This window comes from Portunus trituberculatus, chromosome 38 (assembly GCF_017591435.1).
Source record: "Portunus trituberculatus isolate SZX2019 chromosome 38, ASM1759143v1, whole genome shotgun sequence".
Classification (NCBI taxonomy): Eukaryota; Metazoa; Arthropoda; class Malacostraca; order Decapoda; family Portunidae; genus Portunus; species Portunus trituberculatus.
This window is the reverse complement of record NC_059292.1, coordinates 16,864,551-16,877,443: the sequence shown is the minus strand read 5'-3', so window position 1 is coordinate 16,877,443 and position 12,893 is coordinate 16,864,551. Positions and strand designations below refer to the sequence as shown.

Below are 12,893 nucleotides of genomic sequence, written 5' to 3'. Positions count from 1 at the left end.
ACCTCTTATTCACAAAGAAGCCAGAGCCCCCTCCTAGCATACAGTTCCTTAGTCCAACAGGAAGAAGTGACCATGTAACACTAGTATTGGAAATGCAGGAAGAAGATATCATAAGATACAGAGAGGAATGAAAAAAGGAAGATTAGATTATGCAAAGCGAGTTTTGAAAAGTTAAGTCAATTTGGTAAAACAGAATGGAGGAACATTATGAACGGAAGGACAGTTCAAGGGAAATATGAAATATTCATAGAAAAATAACGAAGGACTGACAAAATACACGCCTATCTATAAAGTAAAGAAAAGTATGCAAGCTTGATACAATGGCAGATGTGTAGTAACTCAAAAGGAAAAAGATAAAGCTTGGAAGAAACTCTAAAAGGAAAGAAATTAAAACAACAGACAGAAATAAAAGGATACAAGAAATTGATATATTAGAGTAAGGAGAGAGGAAGAAAGAAACTTTGCAAAAGATGTGGTGAGAAAAAGCAATAATGAACTCAAGCTTTTTTTAACAAATATATAAATGGTAAGATAAAAAAATAAGGACCCAATAGAACAAAAATTTGTTAAAGGAGGGGAGACAGCAAACAGCAGAGGAAATGAGTGAAATAATGAATGAGAGTTTCAAAACTTTGTTCACTGAAGAAGATTTTACAGAACCAAATAGGACATTGCACTGTCAAGGCTTGCAAGAAATTATAGTGCAGAAAGAAGAAATTGAAAGACTGCTAGGAAATTTGGATGTCAGAAAAGCGATGGGACCAGATGGTAGGTTGGGCTGGGCATTGAAGGAATGTAAAGATAATTTGTTAGAACCAGTTTGGGAAATGGTTACAATCTCATTAAAGGAAGGGAGAGTACCACTGGAATGGAAGAGAGCTAACATAATCCCAATTTTCAAAGGAGGAAAGTCAACTGAGCCATTAAATTACAGACCGGTGTCACTTACAAGTGTTGTGGGCAAAATATGTGAAATTGTTATCTGGAAGAAAAACAAGTTATATCAAACAGACAATTTTGTTTTCAGGACAGAAAGTCATGTGTATCAAATTTATTAAGTTTCTACTCAAGAGTAGTGGAAGGACTGGAGAACAGAGATGGATGGGTGGACACTGTGTACCTGGACATAAAAAAGGTTTTTGATAGGGTCCCTCATAACAGACTACTTTGAAAATTGGAGGACTGAGAGGAATCATATTAGATTGGATAAGGGATTACTTGATGGACAGAGAGATGAGAACTGTGATCAGGGATACTTACTCATCCTGGAGTAAAGTATCAATTGGAGTACTGCAGTGGTCAGTATTAGCCCCCATTATGCTCCACATATATGTAAATGACATACAGTATGGAGTAACCAGCTATATCAATTTCTTTGCTAATGATGCAAAAATTGTTAAGAATAATTAAGACCTAAGAAGTCTGTTTGCTATTGCAGGAAGATGTAGGCAAAATTTATGCATGGAGTAAGAAGTGGAAGTTAGAATTCACTGCCAAGAAATGCCATATAATGGAATTAGGAGAGAGTAAGAGAAGACCAGTTTTTTTTTATATTATGGCTTGTAGCACCTGTGGGCACACTTGAAGAGTATGTGTGGAAAGCGCTGTTAGGCTTCTGCCAATTAGTGGTGCAGGCAATTTTATTTATAGTGGTAACCATATTAGGGCCAATATCACCACCCAAGTGCATCTTTGGTATAACCATTTAGTACTTGGGTATCATGGTGATATGTAGGTAACTTTAAACCACTCAACAAATGGCATAGCTTCAAAGTGGTATGTGGTGGGATTCAAACCTATGCGTGGATGTCTGCCCAATCCCACGCTCACCACATTATCCACTACGCCACCACTTGGCTATTACTGTTAGGTTAGTTTTAGGGTTAGGTTAATTACATAGAGTTTGTTTTGGTTTAATTGGTCAGAGAAACCAAATGAGATTAAATTTTGCATTTCCTCAAAAAGTATAAGAAGATCAACATTTGTCATATTTGACAAACAAAGAACCCATTTGTGTTATGCTGACTTTTTCATTATCAGGACCAGTGCCTGCACCATTTAACCCACAAAAACGAGAGTCAAGTGTAGTAAGTGATTTTTCGTACTAGGTACAAACTACATAATGAAATAAACCCGTGTAGATTTTAGAGAAAAGATTATAGTTTGCCTGCTCTTGACCATTTTTTGAAGATGACAAACGACAGAAAACGTTCATTTTTATGCTAAACTAATCTGTTGGTTCTATAAAAGATTAATAAATAAAATAAAATTATTGCTAGCAAGGTGCATCAGTACTTATCCTGGTATAAGCAAATCATACACTTTTGTAATAATGATGAAAGTCAAGTAAGTCATCAAATCATATATGACCTACATTCTGAAAGATGTAGATTTGACAAACAAAGAACCCATTTGTGTTATGCTGACTTTTTCATTATCAGGACCAGTGCCTGCACCATTTAACCCACAAAAACGAGAGTCAAGTGTAGTAAGTGATTTTTCGTACTAGGTACAAACTACATAATGAAATAAACCCGTGTAGATTTTAGAGAAAAGATTATAGTTTGCCTGCTCTTGACCATTTTTTGAAGATGACAAACGACAGAAAACGTTCATTTTTATGCTAAACTAATCTGTTGGTTCCATAAAAGATTAATAAATAAAATAAAATTATTGCTAGCAAGGTGCATCAGTACTTATCCTGGTATAAGCAAATCATACACTTTTGTAATAATGATGAAAGTCAAGTAAGTCATCAAATCATATATGACCTACATTCTGAAAGATCTATTACAGTATTCAGGAAAAAAGCAACTTCATCTAAGCCTAACACAGCCATGACACAGTATGCGCATCCTCAGATATGTTACGAGCGCTACAATGGTGCAAAATATGTGTCCTCATGTTGAAAGGGTTAAGGTAGGCAACTGACTGTCATACAAGCACTTCATATTGTGGCTCATCAATGATGCATTGCCTTACCCTTCAGTCAACCATGTGAGCAGCAGCTCCCTCCACCAAAAAGGGAGGTAATTTTATACAGCAGTAATAGCTCAAAATCTAAACTTTTCCCTCAAAAATTGGAGGTCATCTTATATACCCAGTCGCCTTATAATCCAGAATATACAGTATTTGAGACAGCATACATAGCAATGAGAGAAACCACCAACCACAAAAAGTGCTTCGAGAGCCTCTCCCTCTCTGCTGCCTGCCTTATCTTCATGGACCAATCGACACACTCACTTGCTGGATGTTCAATGAGATGAGTGGCCTTACAGCTTGTCCTGCATTGTTTGTCACTTTCTCTGAAGAAGACCTTACAGTTGAAACATTAGAGAATACATAGTATTGCTGATCCGGCCTTGGTTTCCTTACCAACTTTACACGTATATGTTTTACTTACCTGTTAGACTTATCTATTGCCTCTCTGCCTTCCCTCATGATGTCTTAACAGCTCAGTCTGAGGTAAGATTGGAGGTGGCAACTGGGAATGGCACTTGTTTTCTTATTATTACCTATGAGATGGCTAGCCACGACAAGAGGGGACTCATGTCAGGTGTTAGATTTTAGGAGTAAATTGCTTGAGAAGATAGACAAGGCATGCATTTTATGCTTAGCTAAGACTAACAGGTGAGTGAAAAGCTTTATTTAAGTATGAAAGTATAGAAAGACAGGAAATTAAAGGAATAGGATGGTAGTTCAAAGGATTAGAATGGTCATCCTTTTTTAGGAATGGGTTGAAGGTAGACACCAACCTTCTACACCAGTCTCAGACCCCCATTTTGCAAGGAGACCATAAATTTCCCCAGGTCGGACTGCTCTACCAGTATTGCTCCTAAATGTTTTGACACCCTCCTCCAACTTTTTCTCCATTAGCCTTTGCAGTATTTGCTGTCTTGGATATAATTTTCAATTTGTAGAACACCACCTTTCTTCTGCTAAACCTCATCTTTTTCTCACTGAAACAGAGGCATCTAAAGCAATTTACAGTAACCCTTTTTCTGTTTCCCTCATACTATCTCTATTTTCATTACAAAGCTGGATGTTATGTGTATGTGCACGAACGATGAGTTAATGACTTCAGAGTGATTAATTAATTTTTTCTATGCTGTATACCTCTCACTTAACTCCTTGACTAATAAAATCTTTGACTCTTTGACTCCCATTATGGAATGTATTTTGACTTTCTATCCTTTTGCAGAGTGAACAAGCTTTGGCTAGCCTTTAACTTTACTATCCTCCATGACCTAGAGCAACTGGTGTAACACCCTACTCATTTTCAAAATAATTTTTCTCATTGAAATGTACTGAAATGCCATTAATCCATTCCAGGTAAGAAGAGTATTTATAAGTAACAAATATTATATAAAAATATAATAAAACATGAGAAAAGAAAATATAAATGGATAAACTATTTTTATAAAGTATATTTATTTTGGAGGGGGTGCATTCTACAGGATGTTGCCCTACCGCATCTTGCCTCCCACCCCTCACTTGGGACTGTCGATCAGCTGGAGTTTACAAATCTAGCCATCTACAGTAGACTGGCTCCTCTACTAATTGCAGAAGAGCTCATTGATAATCTTGTAAACATTATTCATAGAATAAATGAAGTTTTAAGTAGGCAAAAGAGAGAGAGAGAGAGAGAGAGCATAGAGGCTGCACTGCTGGAGAGGTTTATTTATATTGTTCTCCCTTGGTGATAAGTGCCCGCATAGACCACTCTTTGATTTTATGTTATTATCTTGGAGACAGACGTTTTTGAATAATGGTGGTGAACGACAGAGGAGGAGGGAGGGAGGAAGGGATGCTGGCAACATTCACATGTAAATATCAAATGTAAATTAAAAGAACTCTCACTTTAAACAAAAAAAAAGGTAAGTAAATAGTTAAAATAATTAAAGAACAATCACAATGCACAAGATCCATGGGAAACACATAGATACCAGCTTAGTTGAGGCTGGATTGATGCACCAACTAGCAGCAACACCCTGAAGCATGACTCATATCTCCAAATTTCTCTTGTAGCTCATATCTCAAGGTATTACTGTATTTTGCTGATTTTCCTTGGAATGACTATTACTTCCATGTCAGAGACCTGTCTTTGTTTCCTGATTGCAGCATTCATTGTAGTGAAGTGGCTGAAGAGATACTGGTCAGGGTCTGTATATCGTCATTGGAACATCAATCTTGTTGGGTTTGTGATATCAACAAAAAATGGCTAATGTGTTTGGATACATTTTTCCAATGTAACACTGCCTTTGTTTGTGATATCACTAACAAAAATGGTTAAAGTGTTTGGATGAGTTTTTCCAGTGTAACGCTGCCTTTAGGCACCAGGTGAACAGTATCCTCAGACAAAATGCAGATTGCAAATCGTTTCTGTTTAATTGATTTAAAGGATTAATTTATGTTTTGCGTTTCTGATCATCCTCTAGTTCTAACTTCCAATTTTTAGATTCTATTTGAAATCCTTTTAAATTTTCTTGATAATTCTTATTGTATGTTTTATCATGTTTCTTGTTATTTCAGTTGATTGTTAATTACATAATTTTCTATGCAGCAGTGGCAGTGGTCCTGTGACAGTAACAGTCAGCATTGGTGGAAATGGAGAAACAAATTCTGTGAGCTCCACAGCAACTCTGACCACTGCAACCATAACCACCACCTCCTCTTCCAACATCAGTGGGGGTTCCTGTACACTTAACTCCACTAACACCGCCCCATCAATAACAACTGCCACCAATACCAACACATTAAGCAATCCTGGTGGTCCACAAACCTCACCAACCAGCAATGTGAGCACCACAAACCAAAGCAGCATAAGCAGTACCAACAGTATGTCCTCCACTATAAATAATGGCACTAATAATGTGAGTGGTGGTGTGGCCAATAATAAATCACCACCATCTCCACAAGTGACTCAATACCCACCACCACCTGTACCAGATGTCACTCAGGAGAATCAAGAATGAGTCTCATGTTGGTTTGTAGTAGATGGTAGCAATTTTAACAAATGTGAGATAGCCTATCATATGTCTAAAGTGTGAGGATGTGACATGAGGCATATATTTCCCTTCTTGAATTTTTATTTGTTTATTTATTTATTTGATTTATAATAATAATAATTATTATTATTATTATTATTATTATTATTATTATTATTATCATCATCATTATTTTCATTAACTTATTTGTTCATGTATTTATTAATTTTACTTATTTTATTTATTTATTTATTTTCTGTATTTTTATTTCAATTGGGGACAGTACTATCATGAACTGGAAGGTTACAGTATGAGGAGACAGGTTTTATTTGAATTAGCAGATTCTCAACTCTTCCCATCTGGACCTCATGTGAAATATCACATAATTTATCTATTTATTTTATTTATTGATTTATTTTCATTTTTATTTATTTTTTTTTCTGAGAAAGGCCAATAGACAAATACATGACTACAATTGACTTGTGACTGAAGAAAAGAAGATATATTGATTGTATATATATATAAGTGAGTGGCATTGAATTATATTGCTATTAGAAGAGTGTTCCTTCTGCTCAAAGTGAACGCCTGGACCTTCTTTGTGTGACAGGGCTCTGGTGACCATTACTTCACAGTGACTGATAAATATTTGTGAGTGTGTTGCCAGGGAATTTTGTTGAGACTACAATGAAGAGTATTTGTGTGTGAACATTTGGGGTTGAAAGACAAAGAAAGTGAAAGGAATACTTGTATTTTTGCATCCTGATAGACAGCAAGTGGCTTTTGAAATTAAAATTCTTTGAAATTCTTTTTCAGACATAAAATTTCCTGTATGTGTGGTAGTCTTTGAAAATTGTCCTTGATATCTTATATTTTTTTTTACTTAGTGATGTAATTTTCATAAATACACTTCCAAGTATGTCCTGAATTCAGTATTTACATGTTAAATTGTACTTTGTATGTACTGAAGTCTTTCCACTTGTGACTAGTCAAGCAGTGAGCAGCAGAAGCTCCTTAGTTATTCTGCAATTTTTCACAGCCTTACAAGGCACCACCTGCCTACTGACAAGTAAAATTTTGACAGATGATATTGCATGAAGTATCAGTGTGAAATGTGCAGGTGTTAGTAAAGAACACATTGCCTGTTAATAAAGCAAAGCACCCTGGCCTTCACTAGCCAAGTGCCATCTCATTGTTAACCTCACCAGAAGAGGAAGCAATCTTGAGAGCCTCCTTGCACATTGTCTGCTCTTGTAAAGTGCAGTGTGTTTTGAAGCAAAGACTTGGCAATTGTTCAATGGGTTTTTTGTAGTGGGATTTAGGCTGTGCCTATAAATGACACAACACCTTTTTCCATTGAAGTGATACTTCACCAGACATGAGGCTCTAAGTTTGAATTCTTTGTTTGGATTCCATGTTTATATTTTGTAATACAATTGGATTGTGGTAAAAGATGACATGGATTTTTCAATGCCATGATGTAAAAGAATGAAACTTTGTAAAAACCCAAGTCCTAAAGAGATTTGATATTCCACACCAATATCTTATTGAATATTACTCTTGCTGACCACCATTTCAAGTCACATCCCTGCACCAATTACCCGAGCACAACCTTCAGCCCGGGACTAATGAGACATGTATAATTGGGAGCTCACTGCCAACCAGTGCTTGGTTGAAATTCCTGAGAGTGTATCCTAACAAGAATGCACAGGAGGGAACCTTCTGAAGGTTCTGGCAGCAGGGAGCTCACAAATCCTGCTTATTGTCTGTGAGCCACTTATTGCTGCAAAGGTGTAACCAACCACCTGTTATTGTGACTTAGTAAGTTTTGTATGAAAACTTTTGTTAGTTCCCTATTTCTGATAAATGATGAAACAGTTTGGAGTGGAACTAGTGGTAGCAGTGAGACACCATCTGTAGGAGCTGATCCAGCCTCATGCATCTGCTTGTTACTGTCTTGTTTGCCTACTAATGTATTATAGGTTTCCCACACAGATGCCTTTTTTGTTTTAAGGACTTCATTTTTTTATGCTAAAATCTTTAGCTGTTGGAGAGTGAGTGGCTGGCTGTACTACAAATTTTAAATGATATATGCATATTAGGTATTTATAGTTTTTTTTTTTTTTTTTTTTTTTCCATTATGTTTGCTGCCACAACCTGTGATTATAAAAAAAGAAATGTGAAGACATGTAAACAATGTATGATGTAGTATTTTCATGTTACTACCTTGTCAATAATTGTAAAGCACCAGAGAATACTTGTATATCACTGTATAAGATATAATTTAATGGAAATGGAGCAATTTTTTTATTGAAATCATTTAACAGATTTATTTTTATGCTGATTCCCTCTTCCTTCAACATCATGCCTTTGTGTCTAAAATAAAACCATTGCTTATTTTTTCTTTTATTTGTGTTTAGGATTCACATTAATTTATTGCTGTATGGCTCAATATGCTAAAATATAACTAAAAAGAATCTCAAGTTTTTCCAAACTACCAAGCACTGATTGATTGACTGCCTGTGATATTACACCATGCCACTGTTTCATCAAAGGGTCAAGTAATCAGAAGACAACATTTCTGTAATAAGTATTATTTGTACCTCATTGTTGCTCCCCAAATTATTTTATTTCAATTGTTGATATACATACAATCTCTCTCTCTCTCTCTCTCTCTCTCTCTCTCTCTCTCTCTCTCTCTCTCTCTCTCTCTCTCTCTCTCTCTCTCTCTCTCTCTCTCTCTCTCTCTCTGGTTCTGCAGAACAACTATGACAGAAGAATTCACTCATTTATTACCATATATTTTTTGTGGTATGTTTTAATTCATTCATGCTTCCCCACAACACCTCCATGTCTTACCCTATCATAGGAAATCATCCTCTTGTATACACTACATTTTATCATATTTGTATACGCTGTCATTTCACTTCAGAAAATAATTAGTCAAATGTAATAACACATTTCATCTTCCTCATCCTAGAGTGCCTTCTTGCTTGTGAACAAATCTGATATGACTGACTTTGTAAACAAAGAGAGGACTGCATGCAGCATTGTCTATGCATACAATTATCTGTGTTTAGATAGATAGTGTATTCCTCAGGAAGACAACAGCAGGATTAATAGTTTGTCTTCTTTCCTCAAGAAAGCAATAATAGGATGATAGTTTTTTCTTCAAAACGACAGCAAGGTCTTTTTTCCTGAGGAAGAAAGACATCTTCAACCTCAGGACAGGTGTTGGCAATAAGCAAAAGTATATCTTTTAAAAAGTGAATTCAAGGAGACACCAGGTAGACAGTGATTATCACAAATTTTCAGTTGCATTTGTCAACAACCCCATTTTAACACTTACAGTCTGTCATCCCCATCCTAAGATATTTATTCTTTCTTTGTAAAAAAAAAAACAGACTTGATAGAGTTTGTAAACTAAGATAAGACTTTGTTTTTAAATAACTTTGTTTACAAATAGAGAACTTATGTTTTTTAAACAAGGGAGAACAATATTTAACATGGATTCATGTTATGGTAGAAGTTATATTCTTCAGGACGATAACAAAGCAGCACTTTGCCTTTCTTTATTCAGGAAGACAATTATAATATGGCAACCTATCTTTCTTCTTCATGAAGGTAACAACTTGGTGGTAACTAGTCTATCATAATTGGTGCAAGTAATGTGAATTTCATCCTTTCACGGAAAAAAAAAAAAAAAGAGGGTGTGGATAAGGCTCACTAATTGGACAGTGATAATCAGTCAAGTTGCCAGTTATGATTGTTAACAAGTTCTATTTGGTGATGCAAGTTTTGGCTTTGTTTACAACCACAAACGGGAAGAAAGCTTTAAGATGGGAAATGAAGGCTGTCTTTACAATGGTTCAACTGCACTTACAAGCAAGAGGAGACTTTAGAATGGAAAATGGAATTTCACATCACTCTTCATTGATAGTAGCATAGTTAGATGGTGTCTCATGTTGGTGGTTGCATAGTTGGCAGGTCCATGTCCCTCAGTAGTTCTTGACTCCTTAAATTTTAAAGTCATGGGATTGAAGGAATTATATTTCAGTAATGTATTTCTTAAGGAGAGTGAGGCCACCTAGTTAGCACTCTTAGTCTCAACTCTGAACTGCTCCCCATTGAAGGAATTGGCTTAATCAGCTGTGTGGACATCACTAGTCCATACACAAGTAAATCTTAGCAGCTGCCACTTTACCTATTGCCAAACTCTTACCCTAGGAGGCTAAGTTCTTACCTGTCTTCTATGGGAAAGAAAGACTAGTTACCACCCAGCTGTTGCCCTCCTAAGGAAAAAAAGGAGGTTAGCATCTTGTTATTTTCATAAAGGAGAGAAAACAAGATTTATATTATTCCTTTATTGATAGATATATCCTTCCTTAATTCATTAAGTTGTCTACAAACAAATGTCTTCTTTTTGTTACCAAGTTGAGTGTCTCAGATTTGTTTCCAAACAATGGGAGGCAACCTAAATAATGAGGAGGATGAAGTGTGCTATTACACTAGTTTTAGTAAAAATTCATCCAACCATCAAACAAACTTTCCAATGTTTCTATGCAGTATCCAAATGGAGCATGACATTGGGAGATCTAGTAATGTCTGCTTCGATAGAGATTCTTCTCCCATGTTTTCTTTGATGAAGCACAACTTAATGGGAAAATTTAAGCCCCATGTTTGTAGTAGAGGGAAAACAAACCAAAAATATACTGAAACCACGTAATGACAGCACAAAGGTGCCACAATGGCCTTGGAATTTGACAATTGTTATGGTCCTATTAAGGCACTATCTTTTTATTCTTTAGTCAGAGGTCTAATTCCTCATAAAAAAAAAATACTCACATGACTAAAGATGTATTCTTCCTTCAGATAGTTTCCCAATGAAGTGCCCAAGGGGGCATATGACAGACATTTCTGAAATCACTCCTTTTAGTTGCTTAGATTCTTGGTCTTGTGCATCAAATCTACACCTCACTTGCACATGGTTGCTCCCTTTCCTTTCATCATACAGTATGTCCATAGGATCCAATAAGTTTTCTCTCCAGTACAGGTTTTTCACTTGTGTTACCTTCATGGTTTCAGAAACACACATTGAGTCAAGATACTTAAATCAATGTACATAGTATTTTGCATTTTAGATAAGTACTTGCTGTTGTCATATGCCATCACTTAAGTTTATATTTTCACATTCACCTTCAACTTCTGTAATTTTGTACATGGGACTATATACATTATGAACTAATATAAATATCTTGCTTTTTGTAACCATGGCTTATTTGAAAACATAATTGCATTTAGTAACAATTTATTTCACCATATATATGGATTTTCCATTATCACCAACCTAAGTGGTGCAGTGGTTAGTATGTTTTGCTGTGATTTAGCTGGGACCCAATCAAATCCTAGTTGAAACAATCAGTGTCCAGTTCACTTTGTTCATCTTTATTCAGATTGCTAAATAAATGGGTTAAATGAAAAAGCTAGGAAATGTTAACTGTGGATGTCACAGTGGTCCAGTATCCCTGAATAAGGGATATTATACTTTACAAGTTTAAAGTCCAATGAGAGCTGTGTAATGTAATTAGTAACTACATGCACAGCAGTGGTACATACATGCTCCTGGCTTTACTGTTAATTTTTACTTTTATTTCAAATATTAAATCATGTACACATTTGGTTAACATCTAAAGAAACATCATATTTTTCTCTCATTTTGTATTCCAGATAATTAACTTCTCTACAATATCTTTATTCCTTATGATTTTTGCATCATTAACCCCTTCAGTACTGGGACACATTTTTACCTTGAGCTTTGTGTTCCATTAGACCATTTTATTGACATTAGGAAGGGCCTATGAAGGTCAGAAGATTAATGGCCACAGTCTTCACTATTTTAATTCCCACATGAGTTTCTGAAGCTGTAGAAAATCACCAAATAGTCACCAGAATGAGTATGGAAACACGTCATGGTACTGAAGGGGTTATGAAAAGTTTTTTTCATAATTCTACAATCCTCCATTCACATCATATATCTTCATTGCCATCTAATTCATTGTCATACACTTTGTTAAAGGTATTGAAGCAGGGTAAATGTAATGAATTTTGAATATTTCTTTCATCCACTAGTCTGATTAAGTAAATTTTATGAACACACCCCCTGTTCTTTCCGTGTAAATCCTCTTTATTCTTCACTAATCCTACTCAATAAGCTGTACCTGTTCAGTTACATTTTTTAAATCTTAACTGCTGCATTCAGATTAAATCATCTGTAATCCTACATTCGTTTACTATCTCGTAAATGTTTTTCACCATTTTCTTCCCATAGTAATTCACCTGTCTTATACATCTATTCAGTTTCTCATCCAAGTTATTTGTAGTTTTATGTATAGTGACCCAAACATAAAATTCTCACAGTATGGTGTGAATTGATGTGCTGGGCTTTCCTGGGTTATTCCAACTATAACATTGTTCTCCTAAATTAGCTTAGTCTTGTTTGAAGTTCAAGATTTATTGTTCAGTATTTTAGTGTACTTCTGCAACATTAACAGTCTCAGATCTAATTTCATGTTACTACATTTAACTGACATGACAAAGGCATTTGGCAAGAGATGCTCACTCACCCAACATTGACTGTTCACAGTCCACACTTCTCCAGGTAACACATGTATGTTCCTGTTCATCAATTACATAGTAAAGGTGCTACTTCATTATTTGCTGAAGCATTTGTATGGATTTACTTTTACTTTCAATTTCCAGCTTCACCTAAGGGGTAAACTGTACTACAATTTTTTTTTTTTTTTTTTTTTTTTTTTTTTAAGCTGAGGCATTTCTTAGGATTTCCTCTTGTTTGTTTTTTTAAAACTTCAGCTATTTTTATAGTGTACAGTTAAATTGAACTTAACAGCC

At 35.4% G+C, this 12,893-nt stretch overlaps 1 protein-coding gene across 1 annotated transcript in view; it reads left to right on the top strand.

Moving 5' to 3' along the window:
• The window catches only part of LOC123514879, a 573,117-nt gene extending 560,976 nt beyond the window's left edge, over positions 1-12,141 (top strand). Inside the window, exon 94 of the mRNA XM_045273138.1 lies at positions 5,564-12,141. Coding sequence (XP_045129073.1) covers positions 5,564-5,975 — 412 coding nt within the window. The 3' untranslated portion in view covers positions 5,976-12,141. The remainder of the gene's footprint in view (positions 1-5,563) is intronic.
• The last annotated feature ends 752 nt before the right edge of the window (positions 12,142-12,893 follow it).